At 47.4% G+C, this 25,981-nt stretch overlaps 1 protein-coding gene across 1 annotated transcript; it reads left to right on the forward strand.

Annotated features, from left to right (window-relative positions):
- Positions 1-9,110: 9,110 nt before the first annotated feature.
- LOC123113393 (cytochrome P450 81Q32) lies at positions 9,111-12,227 on the forward strand. The gene is made up of 2 exons (XM_044534613.1): positions 9,111-10,120; positions 11,323-12,227. The coding sequence occupies exons 1-2, from the start codon at positions 9,185-9,187 to the stop codon at positions 11,935-11,937; spliced, it is 1,551 nt and encodes a 516-aa protein (XP_044390548.1). The 5' UTR covers positions 9,111-9,184; the 3' UTR covers positions 11,938-12,227.
- The last annotated feature ends 13,754 nt before the right edge of the window (positions 12,228-25,981 follow it).

Genomic DNA, 25,981 nt, shown 5'->3' on the forward strand with positions numbered 1-25,981 from the left:
GTGTCTGTTGGGTTGGCACGAATCGAGACTGGGATTTGTCACTCCGTATGACGGAGAGGTATCTCTGGGCCCACTCGGTAATGCCTCATCAAAATGAGCTCAATGTGACCAAGTGTCTGGTCACGGGATCATGCATTACGGTACGAGTAAAGTGACTTGCCGGTAACGAGATTAAACGAGGTAGTGGGATACCGACGATCGAGTCTCGGGCAAGTAAAATACCGATTGACAAAGGGAATTGTATACAGGGTTAATTGAATCCTCGACATCGTGGTTCATTCGATGAGATCATCGAGGAGCATGTGGGAGCCAACATGGGTATCCAGATCCCGTTGTTGGTTATTGACCCGAGAGGCGTCTCGATCATGTCTGCATGTCTCCCGAACCCGTAGGGTCTACACACTTAAGGTTCGGTGACGCTAGGGTTGTAGAGATATGAGTATGCAGTAAACCGAAAGTTGTTCGGAGTCCCAGATGAGATCTCGGAAGTCACGAGGAGTTCCGGAATGGTTCAGAGGTAAAGAATTATATATAGGAAGTTAGGTTTCGGCCATCGGGAAAGTTTCGGGGGTCACCGGTATTGTACCGGGACCACCGGAAGGGTCCCGGGGGTCCGCCGGGTGGGGCCACCTATCCCGAGGGGCCCATGGGCTGAAGTGGGAGGGGAACCAGCCCCTGGTGGGCTGGTGCACCCCCCCTGGGCCCCTTCTGCGCCTAGGGTTGGAAACCCTAGGGGTGGGGGTGCCTCCACTTGCCTTGGGGGGCAAGCCACCACCTTGGCCGCCGCCCCCCTAGGAGATTGCATCTCCTAGGGTCGGCGCCCCCCTACGGGCCCTATATAAAGAGGGGGGTGGGAGGGCAGCCGCACCCGTGCTCTTGGCGCCTCCCTCTCCCCTTGCTACACCTCTCCCTCTCGCAGAAGCTTGGCGAAGCCCTGCCTAGATCGCTGCTGCATCCACCACCACGCTGACGTGCTGCTGGATCTTCATCAACCTATCCTTCCCCCTTGGTGGATCAAGAAGGAGGAGACGTCTCCCTGACCGTACGTGTGTTGAACGCGGAGGTGTCGTCCGTTCGGCGCTAGGATCTCCGGTGATTTGGATCACGACGAGTACGACTCCCTCAACCCCGTTCTCTTGAACGCTTCCGCTCGATCTACAAGGGTATGTAGATGCACTCCTCTCTCTCATTGCTAGATGAACTCATAGATTGATCTTGGTGAAACCGTAGGAAATTTTTTATTTTCTGCAATGTTCTCCAATAGGATTCATCGCGTTTTACGATAAGGAGCTGCCGCCAAGCCCTAAACTCTCTCGGGAGGGCTGATCTGGAGTCCGTTCAGGGCTCCGGAGAGGGGAATCCGTCGTTGTCATCATCATCAACCATCCTCCATCACCAATTTCATGATGCTCACCACCGTCCGTGAGTAATTCCATCGTAGGCTTGCTGGACGGTGATGGGTTGGATGAGATTTACCATGTAATCGAGTTAGTTTTGTTAGGGTTTGATCCCTAGTATCCACTATGTTATGAGATTGATGTTGCTATTACTTTGCCATGCTTAATGCTTGTCACTATGGCCCGAGTGCCATGATTTCAGATCTGAACCTATTATGTTTTCATGAATATATGTGAGTTCTTGATCCTATCTTGCAAGTCTATAGTCACCTATTATGTGTTATGATCCGACAACCCCGAAGTGACAATAATCGGGATACTTCTCGGTGATGGTCGTAGTTTGAGGAGTTCATGTATTCACTAAGTGTTAATGCTTTCGTCCGGTAACCTATTAAAAGAAGGCCTTAATATCCCTTAGTTTCCATTAGGACCCCGCTGCCACGGGAGGGTAGGACAAAAGATGGCATGCAAGTTCTTTTCCATAAGCACGTATGACTATATTCGAAATACATGCCTACATTACATTGATGAACTGGAGCTAGTTCTGTGTCACTCTATGTTATAACTATTACATGAGGAATCGCATCCGACATAATTATCCATCACCTATCCAATGCCTACGAGCTTTTCACATATTGTTCTTTGCTTAGTTACTTTACCGTTGCCACTGTTACAATTACTACAAAACTGCTACTGTTACTTTTGCCACTATTACCGTTACTTCCATACTAGTTTGCTACTAAATACTTTGTTGCAGGTGTGGTTGAATTGACCACTCAACTGCTAATACTTGAGAATATTCTTTGGCTCCCCTTGTGTCGAATCAATAAATTTGGGTTGAATACTCTACCCTCGAAAATTGTTGCGATCCCCTATACTTGTGGGTCATCAACATTCTCTACGTTCAGCCCCTCCTTAGCCTGCACTATCTCATCACGCAATTTTGCAACCTCCGCATTGTGCTGAACTTGATTTGCCGGGTTAACCTCCGTTGTTAACAATGCCGTCAGATTATCCAGCAAGTCGGTCAAGACGTGAGTCGACAGGCGCACAGGGCCTCCTGCCCCGGCTGCCGTTGTCGTTGCTGACCCGGAGATCATTGCTTCCGCAGTCGAAGAATTCTGCACTAGCTATGTACCGGCCATGAAAATCGCGACCCTATTTGGCGGTTAATAGGGGTCCGGAATACTGTCGCCATCGAAATAGCCCCCAACCCAGCCATATTGCAGTCGGTACAGCGAATCAGTTTCTCCAGTGGACGACTCACCATCAGAGTAGATGACCGTCTCACCACCAGACACAGATCTATCCTCATATTCGGCCCCATGGGTGAATCCCACGAAGGCATGCTTCACGGCAGGCTAAACTCAGGCGGGCCGCACACGCTGAGCCGTGTCGATGATGTTGGTGCAGATGTCTGGCTCAGGGCCTGGTTCATCGATCTTGCTGATGAAGACGTGGATTCCGCCGAAGGCGACCAGGTACCCGTACTCAATTGAGCCGACCTCGGGGCCCTAGCCTCCATCGTCGATGTAGAGCTTGCCGCGACGACTCTTAGTCATCCAGCCCACAGCGTATCCCTTGACCCCTTCGAAGCTGCCCTTCAAGAACTCAAAACCACCATGCACTGGCCCCACGGTGGGCGCCAATTGTCGTGGAATTATCATGGCAGATGTCCTAGTGTGAGGACTTAGTCGTGGAGCCATCGCGCTAGGTTAGCTTAAAGGGGTTAAACGAGACAAAGGACACATGGAGTTTATACTGGTTCGGCCCCTTGTGGTGAAGGTAAAGGCCTAATCCAATTTGAGGTGGTATTTCTTATGTCTCGATTACCAGGGAGCGAATCCGCTTGACCTAGCTTTCGATCTCTTGTTTCTTGCCCTAAACTGCCATCGGTCGTCGCTTTATATACACAGGTTGACACCCAGCGGCTCACGGAGTCCCGGCCGGCTGATAAACAATGCGTCCGTCTTGGTGACTAATTATACTTGCCTTACAATATAAGTCATACACATATGGCGGTTTACCCCTATGGGCCTTAAGTCGCCTTTGGGTTTTGGGCCCTTAGCAAGTCTGCTTCATGAACCGCCATCTTCAACATCTTCATGGGCTTTGTATTGATGAACCGCCATTGGTATAACCCGGCCCCTCCTGGGAGGGTCATAGCCAATAGTTATATCCCCAACAGTACACGTCAATAACATGTATATGAAATATACCTTTGTTCACTTTGCCATCCTTCTTATCCGCCAAATATTTGGGGTAGTTCTGCTTTCAGTGACCATTTCCTTTGCAGTAGAAGCACTCAGTTTCAAGCTTAGGCCCAACTTTGAGCTTCTTCACGGGAGTGACAACTTGCTTTCCATTCTTCTTGAAGTTCCCTTTCTTTCCCTTTGCCCTTTTCTTGAAACTAGTGGTCTTGTTTAATAATCAACACTTGATGCTTTTTCTTGATTTCTACCTTCGTCGATTTCAGCATCACGAAGAGCTCAGGAATCGCTTTTGCCATCCCTTGCATATTATAGTTCATCACGAAGTTCCAGTAACTTGGTGATGGTGACTAGAGAACTCTGTCAATCACTATCCTATCTAGAAGATTAACTCCCACTTGATCGAAGCGATTGTAGTACCTAGACATTCTGAGCACATGTTCACTAGCTGAGCTATTCTCCTCCATCTTTTAGGCGAAGTACTTGTAAGAGGTCTCATACCTCTCGACACGGGCATGAGTCTGAAATACCAATTTCACCTCTTGGAACATCTCATATGCTCTGTGGCGTTCAAAAAGTTTTTGAAGTCCCGGTTCTAAGCCGTAAAGCATGGTGCACTAAACTATCATGTAGTCATCATATTGAGCTAGCCAAACGTTCATAACATCTGCATCTGCTCCTGTAATAGGTCTGTCACCTAGCGGTGCATCAAGGACACAATTCTTCTGTGTAGCAATGAGGATAAACCTCATATCACGGACCTAGTCTGCATCATTGCTACTATCATCTTTCAACTTAGTTTTCTCTAGCAACATATCAAAAAACATAGGGGAGCTATAACGCAAGCTATTGATCTACAACATAATTTTCAAATACTATCAGGACTAAGTTCATTATAAATTAAAGTTTAATTAATCATATTTCTTAAGAACTCCCACTTAGATAGACATCCCTCAAGTCATCTAAATGATACGTGATCCAAATCAACTAAACCATGTCCGATCATCACGTGAGATGGAGTAGTCTTCAATGGTGAACATCACTATGTTGATCATATCTACTATATGATTCACGTTCGACCTTTTGGTCTCTAGTGTTCCGAAGCCATATCTGTATATGCTAGGCTCATCAAGTTTAACCCGGGTATTCCGCGTGTGCAAAACTGGCTTGCACCCGTTGTATTTGAACGTAGAGCTTATCACACCCGATCATCACGTGGTGTCTCCGCACGAAGAACTTTCACAACGGTGCATACTCGAGGAGAACACTTATACCTTGAATTTTTGTGAGGGATCATCTTATAATGCTACCACCGTACTAAGAAAAATAATATGCATAGAACATAAACATCACATGCAATCAAAATAGGTGACATGATATAGACATCAACATCTTGTGCTTTCGATCTCCATCACCAAAGCAACGTCATGATCTCCATCGTCACCGGCTTGACACCTTGATCTCCATCGTAGCGTCGTGGTCGTATCACCAACCATTGCTTCTACGACTATCGCTACCGCTTAGTGACAAAGTAAATCAATTACTTAGCATTTGTATTTCATACAATAAAGCGACAACCATATGGCTCCTTCCAGTTGCTGATAACTTTTACAAAACATGATCATCTCATACAACAATCTTATATCACATCATGCCTTGTCCATATCACATCACAACATGCCCTGCAAAAACAAGTTAGACGTCCTATACTTTGTTTGTTGCAAGTTTTATGTGGCTACTACGGGCTTCTAGCATGAACCATACATACCTATGGCACGAAAACCACAACGGTAATTTATCAAGTTTGCTATTTTAACCTTCACAAGGACCGACCGCAGCCAAATTTGATTCAAATAAATTTGGAGAAACAAACACCCGCTAGCCACCTTTGTGCAAAACTAGTTGCATGTCTGTTGGTGGAACCGGTCTCATGAACGCGGTCATGTAAGGTTGGTACGGGCCGCTTCATCCAACAATGCCACCGAATCAAAATAAGACATTGGCGGTAAGCAGTATGAAGATCACCGCCCACAACTCTTTGTGTTCTACTCGTGCATATCATCTACGCATAGACCTGGCTTGGATGCCATTGTTGGGAAATGTAGCATGCAATTTCAAAAAAAATCCTACGCTCACGCAAGATCTATCTAGCAACAAGAGGGGGAGAGTGTGTCCACGTACCCTCATAGACCGAAAGCGGCAGCGTTAACTTAACGTGGTTGATGTAGTCGAACGTATTCTCTAATCAACCGATCAAGTACCGAACGTACGGCACCTCCGAGTTCTGCACATGTTCAGCTCGATGACGTCCCTCGAACTCTTGATCCAGTAGAGGTACGAAGGAGTCGATGAGTTCCATCAGCGTGATGGCGTGGTGACAGCGTTGGTGATGTGATCCGCGCAGAGCTTTGCCTAAGCACTACGACAATATGACCGGAGGAATAAACAGTGGAGGGGGCACCACACACGGCTAAGAAACAACTGTTGTGCTTTGGGGCGCCCCCTGCCCCCGTATATAAACGGGGAGAGGGGAGGAGGCCGACCCTAGGGGGCGCGCCAAGTGGGGGGAGTCAAACTAGGACTCCCAGTCCTAGTCGACCCCTTCCATTCCAACGGAGGGGGAAAGAGGGAAGTGGAGGGAAAGAGAGAGGGAGAAGGAAAGGGGTCCGCGCCCCCTCCCTCTTGTCCAATTCGGACTCCCAGGGGGGGCCTCCTCTTTCCCCTATGGCCCAATAAGGCCCATTACTCCCCCCCAGGGGGGGGGGGTTCCAGTAACCCCTCAGTACTCCAAAAAATACACGAACCTCTCCGGAACTATTCTGGTGTCCAAATAACCTTCCAATATATCAATATTTACCTCTCGACCATTTTGAGACTCCTCATCATCTCCGTGATCTCATCCGGGACTCCGAACAATCTTCGGTCACCAAAACACATAACTCATATAATACATATCATCATCAAATGTTAAGCGTGCGGACCCTACGGGTTCAAGAACTATGTAGACATGACCGAGACACCTCTCCGGTCAATAACAAATAGCGGAACCTGAATGCTCATATTGGTTCCCACATATTCTACAAAGATCTTTATCGATCGAATCGTAATGTCAACATACGTTATTCCCTTTGTCATCGGTATGTTACTTGCCCGAGATTTGATCGTCGGTATCTTCATACCTAGTTCAATATCGTTACCGGCAAGTCTATTTACCCGTTCTGTAGTGCATCATCCCCGAACTAACTCATTAGTCACATTGCTTGCAAGGCTTCATATGATGTGCATTGCCGAGAGGGCCCAGAGATACCTCTCCGATACTCGGAGTGACAAATCCTAATCTCGATCCATGCCAACCCAACAAACACCTTCGGAGATACCTGTAGAGCATCTTTATAATCACCCAGTTATGTTGTGACATTTGATAGCACACAAGGCATTCCTCCGGTGTCCGGGAGTTACATAATCTCATAGTCGGAGGAATATGTATTTGACATGAAGAAAGCAGTAGCAATAAAACTGAACAATCATTTATGCTATGCTAACGGATGGGTCTTGTCCATCACATCATTCTCCTAATGATGTGATCGCGTTCATCAAATCACAATACATGTCCATGGCTAGGAAACTTAACCATCTTTGATCAACGAGCTAGTCAAGTAGAGGCATACTAGGGACACGGTGTTTTGTCTATGTATCCACACATGTATCAAGTTTCCGGTTAATACAATTCTAGCATGAATAATGAACATTTATCATGATATAAGGAAATATAAAATAACAACTTTATTATTGCCTCTAGGGCATATTTCCTTCAACTTGGAGCACACTCCCAGAATTAGAGGTCGTCTACAACACGTTTTACCTTCTACTAGCCAACCTAATTGTAACCTCAGGCCCCTGGTACCTATATAAACTGAGGGGTAGGGCTTGTAGATGAAATCATGACGATCTCGTGGTAGATCAACATGTATTTTGTACTCCATCCAAATAAATACAACACAAGAAGGACATAGGGTTTTATCTTTTCAGAGAGTTTGAGCCTAGTTATACCATGTGTCCTTATTACCATAGCATTTAGGCTACTGGCTCGGGACCCCCACTAGAGTTCTGCCAAAATCGACTCCGTCACTTTTCTCTCTTGCTCCCACAATCAACCCCGTTGAGCCCTTCGATAGGCCGCCTATGCTGTGCCAACTCCTTCCCACATTGAATGAAGGGATGGGATGTGGCTTAACCTACTCGAGCACCATGCATCTTGCTATGTTAGAAGATCCCACACGAATAAGGCTTCGATACAGCTACTCAGTCACCCTACCAGATCAAGCCGACACATGGCCTCCACCATCTAGAACGGGGAGATTGGTCAAATGTGCTAAAAAAAGATCGTCTATATAGCAGTTGCCTAAACAAGAATCATTTCAGTTGATTTTCTCCCAACCGTTCTTTTTAGGGTACCAACCTTTGGATTTGTCAATACTCGATCCACAATCAATCCAGCGGGCCCTTCTTCTTCCTCCATGCACCTCCGCCTATACCACCTCGCCACCCTACCATACTCGATCCGCCGCATCCACCCCCCCCCCCCCCCCCTAAATTGTTACTGGCGATCACGCACCCCCGACTCAAAACCTGACAACCATCTGCCGCTCCTCCGTCCGCAACGCTGCAGCCAGGCGTGTCATCCCCGTTTCCAGCATGGGTCAGCCGATCGCATTGCCCCTACCTTGTTTCTTCTTCACCAAAATTGGGTGAAACATAAAAAAAATGTTGCAGGAGAAATAGCAAAACCGGTTTAAAATAGAAAAAATATTTATATTAGATAGTATTTTCTTCATCCCATAATATAAGGCATTTTTTGCAATCTAACGTGGCTAGCAAAATTGGCTGCATCTGCACATGGTGCACATGCTTTTGTGGTTCTCGTTGAGAGTTCCTTGTTTCGAAAGGAAAAGCCCACCAGATCCAGTCCGACTTGGCCTTGCCCTCCATGTACCAACCGATAGTGTCATGACATTGTGGCAATTGCACGATCAAACCATTGTGGCGTGAGCGCTAAAACTCTGATTGAGTCCACCTCGGAGTATTTACGGCCGGGCGCTTCAAACCCTCCTAATCGCCCGACGGATGGCTTGGTCAGGTTAAAGAAATGCGACCTAGATGGATGGCCTTTAACGCCCGGGCTGACCGGTGACTGACGTTTGAAGGTTCAGATTTACGGCTGTAGATAGATACTCTCGTTGAGAATTGCTTGCTTCCAAAGGAAAATCCCACCATATCCAGTTTGAGTTGGCCTTTGCAACCGAGAGGGAGAGGGATCTCGAGCCAGCGACGCACGAGCAACAGGACAAAGCCACGCCCTCCACGTACGAACAATCGTGACACGAGCCCTAAAAACTCTGACCGAGCCCACCTCATCGCCATGGACGTCAGGCATGGCGTATTCAACCTGTACCGCACGGGCGCGATATATAGGCCGCCATGCAAGGATGGTGCCACTGCCACACAAGACACACACATCCAATCAACCCGAGACCTCAAGTGTCACGACTCGAGACACAACACTTCCCCCGGACCACCATGGATAAGGCATACATTGCCGTCCTCACCATCGCCTTCCTCTTCCTGCTCCACTACATTTCAGGCAAGATCAGCAATGGCAGGCGCGGCAAGGGCGCCGTGCAGCTGCCGCCAAGCCCCCCGGTCATCCCCTTCCTCGGCCATCTCCACCTCGTGGAGAAACCGTTCCACGCCGCGCTGCGCCGCCTGGCCGCGCGCCTCGGCCCGGTCTTCTCGCTGCGGCTCGGCTCGCGCCGCGCCGTGGTGGTGTCGTCGGCGGAGTGCGCCAGGGAGTGCTTCACGGAGCACGACGTGACGTTCGCCAACCGGCCCCGGTTCCCGTCGCAGCTGCTCGTGTCCTTCGACGGCGCCGCGCTCGCCACGTCCAGCTACGGCCCGCACTGGCGCAACCTCCGCCGCGTCGCCGCCGTGCAGCTGCTCTCCGCGCACCGCGTCGCCTGCATGTCGGGCGTCATCGCCGGCGAGGTGCGCGCCATGGCGCGCCGGCTGTTCCGCGCCGCCGCCGCGGCCCCCGGCGACGCCGCGCGGGTCCAGCTGAAGCGGAGGCTGTTCGAGCTCTCCCTCAGCGTGCTCATGGAGACCATCGCGCAGACCAAGGGGACCCGGTCGGAGGCCGACGCCGACACGGACATGTCCGTGGAGGCCCAGGAGTTCAAGAAGGTGGTGGACGAGATCATCCCCTACCTCGGCGCCGCCAACACGTGGGACTACCTGCCGGTGTTGCGGTGGTTCGACGTGTTCGGCGTGAGGAACAAGATCCTGGCCGCCGTGAGCAGGAGGGACGCCTTCCTGCATCGTCTCATCGACAACGAGCGCCGGAGGCTCGACGACGCCGGCGCCGAAGGCGACAAGAAGAGCATGATCGCCGTGCTCCTCAATCTCCAGAAGACGGAGCCGGAGGTGTACACCCATACCATGATCACGGCCCTCTGCGCGGTGAGCTATCCTTTTTCCACCTCCTCTTCTCGTTTGGTCTCTCTCTAATCCACGTTAATTACTATTCCCTCCCTCCGTCTCAAAATTCTTGGGTTAGATTTGCCAAAATACGAGGATGTATCAAGTGATGTTTTAGTATTAGACACATTCGTATGTAGACAAATCTAAGACAAAATTTTTGAAACAGAGGGAATACTACAATTTTGTTAAAGCACATCTAGATATGCTTTAAGTATTGCACATCTAAACCCTATGTAAGTGATTTTACGTTAAGATTTGTGCAAGTATTTTTTTCTTTCTTCCTTTTCTAGTTTTATTGACTCATTTTAGATGTAAAATAATAAGGCACATCTAAGGACATATCTTTCTTTGTCTTAGTTTTTCTTCACCAAGACAATTATTATCTTTGTCCTGGTATATTAGTCCCTTTTATAGTCCGTGTCAAAATTTAATCTTAAATTTAACCAACAAAATGTTTGTCCATAGTTTTTAATTATATTATCTTTTATGACATGTATTAATATTTTGTTAGTTAAATTTTAGTCAAACTTATAAACCATGACGGAGGTAGCTACTAGTACATCCTTAAGATTAAGTCAACAGACAGACAGCAGCGCGACGAGAGTCAGTCTAGCCATCACTCTAATCTTTTACTCCTTCCGTTTTCAAATATAAGTCTTTCTAGAGATTCTAACAAGTGACTACATACAAAGTGAAGTGAGTGAATCTACACTCTAAAATATGTCTACATACATCCGTATATTATAGTTCATTTAAAATGTTTAAAAAAACTTAGTAAGTGATATTTATCATGCATCCTGAAATACTAGAAGCCACGCGACGTAGGGACTGCAGGAGCATACGGGACCAGAATACTGTCGTGGTGTCTATGGGTTCAGTACTTCAGCGGTCAGTGGGTCACTAGCTAGCCAGCACGGTAGATAACGCCATATCACTTGGTTGGATGGATCCAACATGTCATGTCAGTACGCAAGTGAGCAGACTTTGACTGTTGTGCTTTGTGACAGTACACCGACGATTGTTATGTCTCTTTCTCCCCAATCTAATAAACTAAAACTCCTGGAGGCAATCATACTCATGTCACGATCTCACTGCACTCATTTTCTCGGTGAATTCTCTGCACAATTACTCACGCCACGATCTCACCAATAACCCTCGTTTTCTCAATGAACTATGTGCAGAATTTATTTGGGGCCGGAACGGAGACCACGTCGACGACGACGGAGTGGGCGATGTCGCTGCTGCTGAACCACCCGGAGGCGCTGAGGAAGGCGCAGGCCGAGATCGACGCAACCGTCGGAACCACCCGGCTGGTCACCGCCGACGACGTGCCGCGGCTGGCCTACCTGCAGTGCATCGTGAGCGAGACGCTGCGACTGTACCCGGCGGCGCCGATGCTGCTGCCGCACCAGTCCTCAGCGGACTGCAAGGTCGGCGGCTACAACGTGCCGAGCGGCACGATGCTGATGGTGAACGCGTACGCCATCCACCGCGACCCGGCGGCATGGGAGCGGCCGCTGGAGTTCGTCCCGGAGCGGTTCGAGGGCGGGAAGGCCGAGGGGCGGTTCATGATCCCGTTCGGGATGGGCCGGCGGCGGTGCCCCGGGGAGACGCTGGCGCTGCGGACCATCGGCATGGTGCTGGCCACGCTGGTGCAGTGCTTCGACTGGGAGCGCGTGGACGGCGCGGAGGTGGACATGACGGAGGGCGGCGGGCTCACCATCCCCAAGGCCGTGCCGCTCGAGGCCGTGTGCAGGCCGCGCCCGGCCATGCGCGACGTGCTTCAGAGCCTCTGATCGCCGAGCTTGTTGGCGTAATAATGCATGGTTTTGATAGCCTGCTGATGTCGTAGCAAATAAACTAGTGAGTTGTGACTTTGAGAGCAGAGTCAGGCTAGCTACCATCTGTAAATTACTCGTAACGAATAAGGGTTTTGTAAGAACCACTAGCCGTAGCTATCTTGCGGTAGCACTGAACCAGCAATCTGTAATTTAGCTTGCAATCAAGAATGTTTTGTATGGAGTAATATTTATTTTGGAACCGGTCTTCAGGGAACTACACACACGCCAGCGCACGTTCTGTTGCATGCTCAATAGCCTACGATCGCAACGATAGCTTCGAGGAGTAGTTTTTTTTTTTGGGGACTTCTACTCAGCATTGTTTGACACGAGAAAAAAATCTAGACTCCGGGAGATAGGAAGGGGGAGTGTATTTCTCTCTTTTTTCTCGAATACGCACGAGTGTGCGTATCATTCTTTATAGAAGAAGGGGGAGGGGGGAGATGGACTCCCAAATACATCCACTTTTACAAACTTATACATGCGAGTAAAAACCCCAACAACACCTCAGTCCACCCTATATCTAGTTGGATTACTTGCGAGCGCCCCACCCGCTACCTAACGTCTCAAAACCTTTTGTATCGTCTTTGAACATTCCTGCTTTTGCCCAGAGCATTCCTTCCTCTTTTAGGCATTCTAAAACTCTTGTGAGTGAGGGGGTGGCTCCATTGAAGACTATGTCGTTTCGGTGCTTCCATATTGTCCACATGGTGAGGATGCATTTTGCTCTTGCCGACTTCCGGTGCCTTGGGTCTTGGTCTTGCCTCATGCACCAATCCTTAAGGGCTTCATCCTGCATCGGCTCTAGTCCTTGGCGCCCGGTCATCTCCCCCAGCTCGTGCCAAATTTGTCTTGCAAAAAACACAACCGAGCAACAAGTGTTGTATGGACTCCTCATGTTGATCACAGAAGGGGCAAGTATCCTGGTGTGGTAGTCCTCGTCTGGCTAGTCTATCTAAGGTCCAACACCTATTCTTGTTCGCAAGGCACATGAAGAAACGACATTGCAGCGGCGCTTTGGATTTCCACGTGAAAGCCGCCGTCGGCGGTGCTTCAAACCCCGTGAACTTTGCCGCATACGGAGAGCATGCCGAGAAGCTCCCATCTAGTTCCCAGGCCCAGGTAATCCTGTCTTCCACCTCCTGCACTAGCTGCTTTCCTTGAACCCTTTGCCACAAGTCCGGGAATTGCCCAAGGGCCTGGTCATTAGGTCTGGGCTGATGTCACCAGCCCATGCATCATTTGAGAGCGCATCAGCGACCCTTCTGGTGTTACGGATCCTTTTCAGTATACGATCATATATGTTCAGTCCCAGCTCACATATCCGATGTCCATCCAACCATCTATCCTCCCAGAACAGCTTGTATTGGCCATTGCCAACCGAGGTCTTTGCCGCCGCATGGAAAAGGGCTCGAGACTCGGCCGGGACCTCGATGTGGAAATCTGCCCAGCGCCTTTCTTTATCTGTCTTCTGTAACCAGGGCCACCTTGCTTGTAATGACTTGTTCAACCATCTGAGGTTCGGGATTCCAAGCCCGCCAGCCCACTTAGGACGACATACATCTTCCCATGCCACAGAACACTTTCCTCCTGTCACTTCTTTCTTACCGCACCAGAGAAAACCACGGCAGATCTTGTTAAGTGCCTTGATGATTTTTGCCGGCAGGCTGAGGGCTAGCATGGAGTGGATAGGAATTGCACATAGCACTGATAACACTAGCGTGAGCCGTCCACTTTTCGGTAACATTGCCGCTTTCCAGTGCGGCAAGAAGTCCGCCAATTTGTCGACCAGAGCTTGCAGCTGGGCTGCACTTTGCTTACGGAGGGTGAGAGGTAGCCCGAGAGGTAGGTGCATGTGAAGGAGGCGGATGCGCACCCGAGCGTGGAGCAAACTCTTGCCGTCTCCTCTTGGGAGCACTGGATAGGATAAACAACACTTCTGTTCATGTTGACCCCCAGCCCTGAAGCCTTTCCGAAGAGGTCCAAGATAGTTCCACACGTGCGAGCCTCTATGTCTGTCGGTTTGAGGAACACCATGACATCGTCAGCAAACAAAGACACCCGGTTTTGTAAACCCGCTCTAGTCAGGGGCGTGAGAAGCCCACGCTCCATGTTGTACTGGAAGAGGCAGCGCAAGGGCTCCATGCATAAGATGAACAACATTGGAGAGAGTGGAGCCCCTTGTCTAAGCCCCTGGCAGGGAAGGATCGGTCTACCTGGCGTGCCATTTACCACTATCCTCGTCGATGAAGTTGCCAGAAGGCCACAAATCCATGATCTCCACCGGCCTCCAAAAACCAAGCCTCTCCAGAACTTCTGGTACAAACGACCACTTTACCGTATCGAAAGCCTTCGTGATATCCAGCTTGAGCATGACCGTGGGGTGCCGGAGCGCGTGCAGTCTCCAGGCCATGCACTGTACAAACATAAAGTTGTCGTGCAACGTCTGTCCACGTATGAATGCACTCTGGTGGTGACCGACCAGCCTCGACAAGCATTATGGCAAGGGCCTTGTCGAAGATCTTGATTGCCCCATGCACCAGGCTCACCGGCCTATAGTCTTTGATGTCAATCGCCCCCTCTCGCTTGGGCAACAATGTTACAAGTGCCTTGTTTATCACAGCTAGGCCCCTCATGTCACCTTTGTGGAATTGTTCGAGCGCCCGCATAAAATCTTGTTTGATTATCGGCCAGCAGGTTAGGTAGAATCGCCCAGTGAACCCGTCCGGGCCAGGAGCCTTGTCCAAAGGCATGCTCTTGATTGCCTTTACCACCTCGTCGGCAGAAAACTGGACCTCCAGATGAGATAGGTAAAAAAAGGGAGATCTAGCCGGTCCAGGTTTAAGGAAGAAACCCTAGCTAAGGACTCTCCCAAAAGCGCGTCATAGTAGTCATCCACCGCTGTCGAGATGTTGTCTTGATCTGTATGTATCTCACCCTGGTGCTTTAACATCATGATGGAGTTCTTTCTCTATCGAAAACGAGGATGCATATGGAAGAAATCAGTGTTTGCATCTCCCTCCTTGAGAAACAGAAGCCTGGATCGCTGGCGGGCCATGGTTCTCTCAAGCTAGCTCAAACTGAGCAGCTTCCTTTTCAGTAGTTTGCGTAGCCCCCAGTCTTGCTCTGTGAGGGCGCGCATGTCGGCAGCAGCATCAAAGCGCCCTATCAACTCCATTGCCATGGCTAGCTGCAGCTTCATGTTGCCTATCCATCTATCGCTCCAGCTTTGCAATGCCTTCGCTGTCGCTTTTAACTTGTTCTCCAGCACCATGAAGGGGTTTCCTTGTGAGGAAACAGATTGCCACGCCTGCTGGACCGTATCAAGATACCCTTTCGCCTTGGCCCAGAAACTCTCAAAATGGAACCGACGTCCGTATGTGAATTCCATGTCCATGTCCACCAATAACGGAGAATGATCTGAGATCGCCATCCCTCGAGCTGATAGGAGGTTTGCTAGATATATATCTTCCCAAGAATTTGTCATAAAGAATTGATTGATCTTCTCCATCGTGGGGTTTTGCCTTTCGTTAGTCCACGTATACCTCCTTCCATGAAGGTAAGTTTCTTTCAGTTCAAGTCTGTTAAGAAGAGATCGAGACCTTGCCATCATCCGTCAGTTTAAGTTTGCATTGTTCTTATCCTCCGCGTTTACGATGAGATTGAAATCCCCCATAATCATCCAAGGCCCAGCGTGCAAGTCTCTGATGTCTGCAATTTCTTGTAAGAAGTCAACCTTTTCTGTGTTGCCTTGGGGTCCGTATACCCTAGTTAGCCCCCAAAGGGGCTTCCCCTCTTGTTGCACCAGCATCGTAAGTGTGATTTCTGTGGTGTGGCGATTTGAGAGAGACACGACCAACGTGTCCCATGCGAGTAAAACTCCACCTCGGGTCCCTACCGCAGGCACATAGTAGAAGTTGTTGAATTTATTTCCCAAGCAATGTTTTACAAGTTCCAGCGTGACCACTTCTAGCTTGGTCTCTTGCAAGCATACAATGCTTGGCTTAGCCTCCTCTAGCACCTGAAAGATTGCATTCCTCCTAGCCGCCGAGTTGAGGCCACGGACATCCCACACTAACAACTTTGGGGGTGGTTTGGCATGTTGCAAGCCCACACCAACTCCACAAGTCGAACCACGCACGACTTCTACTGCCCATCCACCATTGCCCCCTCCTTGCTTTGGAGCGGGAGGCACGATGGCTCCCACCCGAATAGTGCGAGTATGGCCTGGATTTGGCTGTCTAGGAGTGGCTTGTCAAACAAACGGGCATATGCCTCCAAGGCCTCGTCACTGATTTGGTCGCCTTCATTTGCTAGGCAAAGCTTCCTGATAATGATCGCTTGCGGCTTGGAAGCTTTGGATCCCCTCCCACCTTTTGCTAGACGAACACTCCTCCACGGGGAGGTGACTGGTGGTCGCTTTTGCCTCGGCCTTCTTTGTTGTTTCGGTACCTCTCTTCCTTTGGGCTGCGCAAGCATGGGAGATATTTCACGTCGAATTTTGTTGCATAGCTGTGTCACTTGGGCACCCGGGGATGGTGGGTCAGGTGCCACCTGAGTCTGCTCTAGTTCATCCATGTGCGCATCTGATCCGGGTGTTGTTTGCGGCTGATCAGCCTCAGAAAGACTAACCAGAAACCAACCAGCCTCGTTTGTGCATGGGGGGTGTCATATCACCATGCAAAGTGGGCCCGGGTCCCGCGGATTCCACCATGCAGTTCCAATCCGCTAGCGTGGAGGGATCGCCATCCACATTGGGTTCCGTGAGATTCGCCTGCAGCGGGGCCAGCTGCCTACTGGTGGACACCCCCCCTCTGGGAGGAGCAGAACCCAACCACCAATGCAAACAGAAGCCTAATTCCCCAGGCAGGATCCAGGGTTTCTTGGCGGGGAGCACGGGGCCCACAGTCATGCGCGCTGGTGGAGCGCTGTCTCCCTGCAGCCTTCCCAAAGAGACGTTTGTCCCACCAGCTATGGGCTCCAGAAGCCTCGTATGTGTCCCTATCTGGCCCGCAACATTGGGCAGAGAGGCGCGGGCTCTGACACAACTTTGCACAGACTGTGGGATTGCAGCTTCCTATCAGGATTCCACCTGTCCAGTCCTCATTGGCCTGTCAACAACCACCGAGTCCACCTGCCTGGCTGTGGTGACGCCAGCGGCCATCGCTGCTCAGACATTGGATTTGGGCCCTCCGTGCAGAGCCTGACGTGACTGGGAAGCCTCTCTGCCCGTTTGAACGGCGCACCGCCTGGCCGGCGTAGGAGCCGATGCCGTTGAGCTTGCCGGCGAGCCACCGGTGCCATTCATGTGGCCGTCGTGCCCACCTGGCTGGCCAAAGCCCGGGCCTTGCGCACTTCCAGGCGCGTCCTCGGTCCCCTCATGACTCAACGGCTACCAGGGAGGTGACGGTGGCGGGCCTGGCAGAAGCCATAAGGACCCAGACGGACCGCCGCGGCCTCCTGCGAGATGGAGATAGGATACTAGATGGCATTGTCCACTCCCGCTGCTTATACCGCGTGGCTGCTCCACCGCCCAGGCTCTTCAATGGCGAGAATGCTTCGAGACGGGATGCGCGCCTGGTCGTCTATCCGCGACCAGACTATGAAGCCGGACATGTCGTTCCACCTTGACGACGATGCCGAGGCCATGGAGGAGCACGTCGGTGGTGCGCCTCATCCACACATTTGCCGGGACACCTCACAGAGCAAGAGGGACCAGGAAAGGCATGGGGATGCCAGTTCCATGCTCCTTGACCGCCCGGATCACAACAACAGGTCGAACTGATCGGTGCTTGCACGGCGCCGGCTAACCATCCTATTCCGCAGCTCCGACGAGCTACAGAGAACCAGGAAATCTTCTGGGAAATATGCCCGAATGGACATGCCTGAAGGCTTGATACGTCTCCAACGTATCTATAATTTTTGAAGTAGTGATGCCATGTTTACAATAATTTTATATGGTTTTGGTATGATTTGCATGGAACTAACCCGGACTGGCGCTATAATCAGCAGAACTACCGTGATGTTGTTTTTTGTATAGAAATGAAAGTTCTCCAAACACCGCAAAACTTTTTGTGGATTTTTTATGGACCAGAAGACTACCAATGGGCCAGAGCAGCACCTGGGGGTGCCCCGAGGGGGGCACAACAACCCACCAGGGCACGCCTAGGCCCCCAGGCATGCCCCGATGGGTTGTGCCCACCTCGGTGACCTCCCACACCCCTTCTTCGCCCTATAAATTCTCAAATATCCCAAAACCCTCATGAAGACCCTAGATCGGAAGTTCCGCCACCGCAAGTCTTTGTGGCCACCGAAAACCAATCAGGAGCCTGTTCTGGCACCCTGCCAGAGGGGGAGATCATCACCGGTGGCCATCTTCATCATCCCGGCAGCCACCACGATGAGGAGGGAGTAGTCCACCCTCGGGGCTGAGGGTTTGTACCAGTAGCTATGTGTTTAACCTCTCTCTCTCTCTCTCTCGTGATCTTGAGATGTCACGATCTTGATATATCATGGGCTTTGTTAACATAGATGGATCATATGATGTTTCTACCCTCTCTACTCTTGTTGTGATGAATTGAATCTTTACCCTTTGAAGTTTTGTCTTGTCGGATTGAATGTTCAGATCTGAGAACACATGATGTATGTCTTGCGATATGAATACTTGAGGTGACAATGGGGTATCATATTGATTCACTTGATGTATGTTATGGCACTCAACTTATGGATTCCCGAGGTGACATTGGGGTAATATATGCATAGGGGTTGATGCACTTTAGGGTCTCCTTGTAGTTCTTTGTGTGGATTGAATATTATGATCATGAAGTTGTTTGATGCATATTGTAGAATTAACTCATGGATACTTGTGGTGACATTGGAGTATCTAGGTGACATTAGAGTTGGCTCATGTGTGTCATGGTATTATTTAGTACGAAATCTTGGTTAGATTGATCGGAAAGAATAGCTTTGTGTTATTTTAGTACGAACTCTAGGATAGATTGATCGGAAAGAATAGGTTTGAGGTGGTTTCGTACCCTACAAACAATTTCTATCTTTTGTTCTCCGCTAATAGGAACTCGAGAGTAATTCTTTATTGCACTTTGAGGGATAATCATATGATCCAACTATGTTAGCATTGTTGAGAGATTGAACTAGTGAAAGTATGCACCCTGGGCCTCATTTTCCATCATTGCAATACCGTTTGTGCTCCATTTTACTATTTACTACCTTGCTGTTTTTTATTGTTCGCACTACCAAGATCAATATCTACTATCATTACTACACTTTTATCACCATCTCTTTGCCGAACTAGTGCACCTATACAATTTGCCATTGTATTGGGTGTGTTGGGGACACAAGAGATTTCTTGTATTTGATTGCGGAATTGCTTGAGAGAGACTATCTTCATCCTACGACTCCCACGGATTGATAAACCTAAGGTCATCCACTTGAGGGAAAATTGCTATTGTCCTACAAAACTCTGCGCTTGGAGGCCCAACACGAGTCTACAAGAATAAAGTTTGTAGTAGACATGAAGCTCTTTTCTGGCGCCGTTGCTGGGGAGGTGAGTGCATGAAGGTATACCTTTAGATCTTGCAATTGAATCTTTTAGTTTCTTGTTTTATCACTAGTTTGGTTTATAAAAGAAAACTACAAAAAATTGAATTGAGGTTTCATCATATTGTTCATCTTTATAATATATTTCGTGAAAATGATGGAAAGGAAAATTGTGCTCAATTGTTAGAAGAAGAATTTAATAAATTGTTTGGCACAAAATATTTGAATGATGAGTATGATTGCAATGTTGTTGGTATGAACTCTTTGAATATCCATGATGCTAATGATATGCAAAGCCATTAGCTTGGGGATGCTATGTTTGATGAACATGATATCTTTTGTCCCCCAAGTTTTGATGGAAAAAATTATTATGATGATTGCATGCCTCCTATTTATGATTATTATATTGATGAAAGTGGGTTTGGAAGAGTGTCAACTCTAGGTAATGATCCCACTATTTTGGAGGGTGTTGAATCTTGTTACAATATTGAAAAAGTGGATTTGGAGAGGTCATGACGTTATTTAGTGATGAATCCAGTATTTTGGAAGAGGCTTCAATTGATCAGGACAACAAAGTTGCTATCTATGATGATTATGGTCATGACATGTATGCCATTAAGAATAATGATAAACATGAAACTTGTCATCATGATTTTAATTTTCAATCCCATGATAGTTATTTTGTTGAGTTTGCTCCCAGTATTATGAATGAGAATAAAATTGCTTATGCAGAGAGTAATAAAATTTCTATGCTTGTGGATCATGAAAAGAACGCTTTATGTGATAGTTATATTGTTGAATTCACATGATGCCACTAAAAATTACTATGAGAGAGAAACTTATGCTTTTAAATATCTCAATAATATCAAGTTTTCTCTCTTTATGTTGAAAGTTTTGAAGTATTGCTTGTTTTGCCCTCCTATGCTAGTTGATTCTTGCTCCCATAAATTATTTTCTCACAAAATCCCTATGCATAGGAAGTGGGTTAGACTTAAATGTTCTAGTCTTATGATTCATGATGCTCTCTTTATGTTTCAATTCTTATCTTTTATGTGAGCATCATTGAAATCATCATGCCTAGCTTAAAAGACATTAAAGAAAAGCGCTTGTTGGGAGACAACCCAACACTTTCACCTATTATTTTTGTGTGTTCACATGATTAGCTACTATAGTAATCATGTTTTATTGCTTTTTTTAATAAAGTGTCAAGTAAAGCCTTTGGGATAGTGTGGATGATAGTTGACTTGATTCTGTCCAAAAACAGAAACTTTTGCACTCGGTCGAGGAATTTTGAAATTTCACTGGAATGTGCTTTTGATCTTAATTTTTTACAGGTGATAGATATAAAATTATCTATGTTGTCCTAATTTGTTAGAATTTTTTGGAGTAGCGGAAGTATAGTTGGATTACAGATTACTTCAGACTATTCTGTTTTTGATAGATTCTGTTTCCAATGCATAGTTTGCTTGTTTCCTCATTTCTATGGCTTATATTGCTCAATATAAATTGTGGAAATGATATGCTACATTAGGCATTGTGTGGAAACAATAATGAATCTTGTCTTTGATGGTACGAAAGTGAAATGGTTTGCTCTTTATCATACTAACCCATCTCACGAAGTTCCGTTAAGTTTTGTGTGATTGAAGTTTTCAAGCTTTGGGTGAGATGTCAATATGAGGAGAATAAGGAGCAAGAGGATCCTAAGCTTGGGGATGCCCAAGGCACCCCAAGTTAATATCCAAGGAAGATCCAAGCAACTAAGCTTGGGGATGTCCCGAAAGGCATCCCCTCTTTCGTCTCCAACATTATCGCTAACCTCACTTCGAGCTATATTTTCATTCGTCACATGATATGTGTTTTGCTTGGAGCGCCATTTTCTTTTGTTAGGTTTTGCTTGCTGTTATTTGGAATAATGTTTTGCATCTTTCTTTTCAATAAAAATGTCAAGGATAGCCTTTACCATGCTTATTTTGCAAGTATATGAGTTGTTGTTTCAAAACAGAAAGTTTGTTGTTGTTGCAAAAATTCTCTAGAAAAGTCAGAATGTGATAAAATGTTGAAAAGTTTTGCATAGTAAGCTATAATAAATTTTCCAAAGTGTGGTAATTTTTTAGAATTTTCAAGTTAAGGAAGTATGATGAATGTTGCACTCTTTACAGACTATTCTGTTTAGACAGATTGCTCTTATGTTTGCATTGTTTGCATATGTTTGCTTGTTTAATGATTGGGATTTTTATTTTTGTGCCCTTGGTTCCTTAGTTCTACTCATTCATCCCCATGATCTTAACTTTTGCTCACTTTTCCCCACTCCCTTGGCTGAAACCCTCAGAACTGGTCACAGGGGACGTTGCCGTCGGGTCAATGGCTTGACCGTTAACTCTGACGAGTGGGGCTGCGTAGGGCCGAGTCCACTTTTTAACCGTTATGTGCTAACCAGTGGGGCCGCGAAGCTGACACTCATTTTAGGTTCCCCTCACTGTGACCCGAATCAGATCAAGTCGCTTCCGCGCCGCCCCCTCCACCGCCATCGTGCCGCCTCTGCCGCTGTCGTGCCGCCTCCGCCGCATCTACCCTCTCTCCCCATCTAGGATTAGGAAGCGATGTCGGGGGAGCACCCCGTCCGGCCCATCGACCGTGGAGATGATTGGGTCGAATCAGAGGGGGATAATTCATGGATTCCACCTGGGTAAGCATCATTTTGCTCTCAAATTGATTAGGAGATCCGTAAATTAGGCTGTATATGACCACCGTTAGCGTGAATCAGTGCAATTTATCTGAAAACTTTCGGCCTAACTGCGCCCTTTATCTTATTTCAATCGAATAAGGTTGATCCTGCACTTGCTTTTCGGCTGGCGGTTAGAATGGAAACTAGTGAGCTGCGTGGAACTAAACCGTGTCTGATTTCTGGGTTTTTCTATCCTAAGGTGGTAGAAACCAGAGTTTCATTCACAGATTTCCGTGAGGCACTCTATTGTGAGTATCCGTGGAGCCCTGCCGATGTTGTTGAACTGAGATATTTTGATAGTACCAAGCAGAGATTTTTCCCATTAACTTGTGATGAGCATCTGGGATTGCTATTTAGTTTGAATGCTGACAACCGTTTCAGTAAAATCCATATCGGTGTGCTTCAAGCATGCAAACAACGTATCCCAGAGGGGAAGGGTGTTCAGACATCATCTGTCTCTGCTAATAGCGAGCGTCCTTGCACTCCTTGTAGGTCGAGACCAAGTAAACCTAGTGGTTCTGCAAGCCACAACATGTCGGCTGCCGCTAATTCTGCCACTTCTCCTCTCCCTTCTGCACCTGATGTAGAAGTAGATGTAGAGCCTGACGAGGAAGTGCCTCAACATGATGATGAGGATGAGATTCTATTCCCTGAACTGGTAGATAGAGTTAGTCAACAGGCAGTGGAAGATGAATATGCATAGGAGCCTAGCAGCTGTGCTAGATTTGATGACACTAACGATGAAGAGAGGGAGGAGAACATCGACTCCTTAGTTTTACAAGAATACGATGGTGAGGACATGCCAACAATTGAGTGGAACAGAGAGAATCCTGAGCTTACTCCATGAACCATATTCAAATCGATGGTGGACTGTCGTAATGCAGTGACTACATATTGCATTCTCACTGAAAACTCCTATGAGCTTGATAGGAGTGAGCCAAGAAGATTCACTGTTCATTGCCCTTATGATAGGTGTAGGTGGAGGTTGCATGCATCCACTATGCTAAAGAGAAAATTGATTCAGGTATTACAAATTAATCTTTTTATCAGATTATTTATCCATTCTATATTCAGATTATGTGTATTGTTTCTTAATTGTATTTGACATCATTTTTCTCTTTGTTTCAGATAAAAAGCAACCCACACGGGCACACTTGCCCACCTGGAGGGGGAGGGGGAAAGGACAAATCAACGCTTGCAAAGTGTAGGATCGGAAGTATGTCTAGAGGGGGGGTGATTAGACTACTTGACCAATTAAAAACTTATCCTTTTCACAATTTTAGTCTTTGGCATATTTTAGCTATCTTAGCACAAGTCAAGAAATCTTAACACAATTCAAGCAAGCATGCAAAGAATATATGAGCAGCGGAAAGTAAAGCATGCAACTTGCAAGAATGTAAAGGGAAGGGATTGGAGGATTCAAACGCAATTGGAGACACGGATATTTTTGTCGTGGTTCCGATAGGTGGTGCTATCGTACATCCACATTGATGGAGACTTCAACCCATGAAGGGTAACGGCTGCGCGAGTCCACGGAGGGTTCCACCCACGAAGGGTCCACGAAGAAGCAACCTTGCCTATCCCACCATGGCTGTTGCCCACGTAGGACTTGCCTCACTAGCGGTAGATCTTCACGAAGTAGGCGATCTCCTTGCCCTTACAAACTCTTTGGTTCAACTCCACAATCTTGTTGGAGCCTCCCAAGTGACACCTAGCCAATCTAGGAGACACCACTGTCCAAGAAGTAACAAATGGTGTGTTGAAGATGAACTCCTTGCTCTTGTGCTTCAAATGATAGTCTCCACAACACTCAACTCTCTCTCACAGGATTTGGATTTGGTGGAAAGAAGATTTGAGTGGAAAGAAACTTGGGGAAGGCTAGAGATCAATATTCATATGGTAGGAACGGAATATCTTGGCCTCAACACATGAGTAGGTGGTTCTCTCTCAGAAATGGTAAGTTGGAAGTGTAGGTTTGTTCTGATGGCTCTCTTCACGAATGAAGAGGAGGTGGAGGGGTATATATAGCCTCCACACAAAATCTAACCGTTATACACAATTTACCAATCTCGGTGGGACCGAATCAACAAACTCGGTCAGACCGATTTAGTAAACCTAGTGACCGTTAGGATTTTCGGTGGGACCGATATGGTTAGGGTTAGGGCATAACGTAATCTCGGTGAGACCGATTACACAAACTCGGTGAGACCGATTTTGGTAATAAGCTAACTAGAGAGTTGGTCAGGTAAACTCGGTGGGACCGGTTCGCTCATTTCGGTGAGACCGAAATGTTACGAAAAGGAAACAGAGAGTTTACATTGCAATATCGGTGGGACCGATCGCTCATCTCGGTGAGACCTAAACGTTATGAAGGGAAAAAGAGAGATTACAGTCCCATCTCGGTGAGACCGAGATCCCTATCGGTGAGACCGATTTGCCTAGGGTTTGTGGCAATGGCTATGACATCTGAACTCGGTGGCTCCGGGTAGAAATAATTGGTGGGGCCGAGTTTGACTTTTGGTTTGGGTCATATGTGGATATGAGAAAGTAGTTGAGGGTTTTTGGAGCATATCACTAAGCACTGTGGAGCAAGAAACTCATTAAACAACACCTCATCCCTCCTTGATAGTATTAGCTTTTCCTATAGACTCAATGTGATCTTGGATCACTAAAATATAAAATGTAGAATCTTGAGCTTTTGAGCTTGAGCCAATCCTTTTATCCTTAGTATTTTGAGGGATCCACTTTCCTTATCCATGCCATGCCATTCATTGAGCTTTTCCTGAAATGTTCATCTTGGAATGATGTTAGCTCAATGAGCTATATGTTGTTAGGAATTACCAAAACCACCTAGGGATAGTTGCACTTTCAATCTCCCCCTTTTTGGTAATTGATGACAACATATAGATCAAAGCTTCGACAAATAATAATAAGAGTGAAAAACATTGTCGCTTTGAGAAGTATGTGATAAGCAAGAGCTCCCCCTAAATTTGTGCATAGTTTAAGATTTGCTTTGGACTGCAAATGCACAAAGAGTTAGGCTCATGGGTTACTCTTTCATGTCACATACATCTTGGTGGAGTGCTCAAAAATAATAAAGATTGAATACATGCACACATCACCAAGAAAAGTGAATGATCAAATAGGGATAGATGGGATAATGTCATCCAACAAGCATAAATGTAGCATATGATCAAACACCTGATCATCCAGGTATCACACAGACCTAAAGTATCTGAAACACGCAAATAAAGTTTAACCACCAAAGCAAGAGAGAACAAAAGCAACTCTCTCTCTCTCTCTCGAAGCCTATGATCTATACATTTTTCTCCCCCTTTGGCAACAAGTTACCAAAAAGTTCCTAAAAAATGCATAGTACTATGTCGTCTCTCAGGCTTGGTCTTGATGTGGTGGTGTAGATATGACTCCTTGGACGAACGCTTCAGTTGATGTGGATGGAGCTGGAGGTGTAGGTGAGCGAGTCCTGGATAAGGGGGTATCCGGACAGCCGGACTATATTCATCGTCCGGACTATAGAAGTGTCAAGATACAAGACTCAAGACTTCGGCTCGTGTACGGATGGGACTCTCCTTTGCATCAAAGACAAGCTAGGCGATCCGGATATTATGTTTACTTCCTTGTAACCGACTCCATGTAAACCCTAGCTCTCCGGTGTCTATATAAACCGGAGAGGATGGTCCTTAGAAGGCCAATCACAAT

This window comes from Triticum aestivum, chromosome 5B, assembly GCF_018294505.1.
Source record: "Triticum aestivum cultivar Chinese Spring chromosome 5B, IWGSC CS RefSeq v2.1, whole genome shotgun sequence".
NCBI classification, from domain to species: Eukaryota; Viridiplantae; Streptophyta; class Magnoliopsida; order Poales; family Poaceae; genus Triticum; species Triticum aestivum.

Coding starts and splice junctions, on each gene's coding strand:
- LOC123113393 (XM_044534613.1), top strand. CDS start 9,185: ATGGATAAGGCATACATTGCCGTCCTCACCATCGCCTTCCTCTTCCTG. Junction 10,121..11,322: donor TGATCACGGCCCTCTGCGCG/GTGAGCTATCCT, acceptor AACTATGTGCAG/AATTTATTTGGGGCCGGAAC.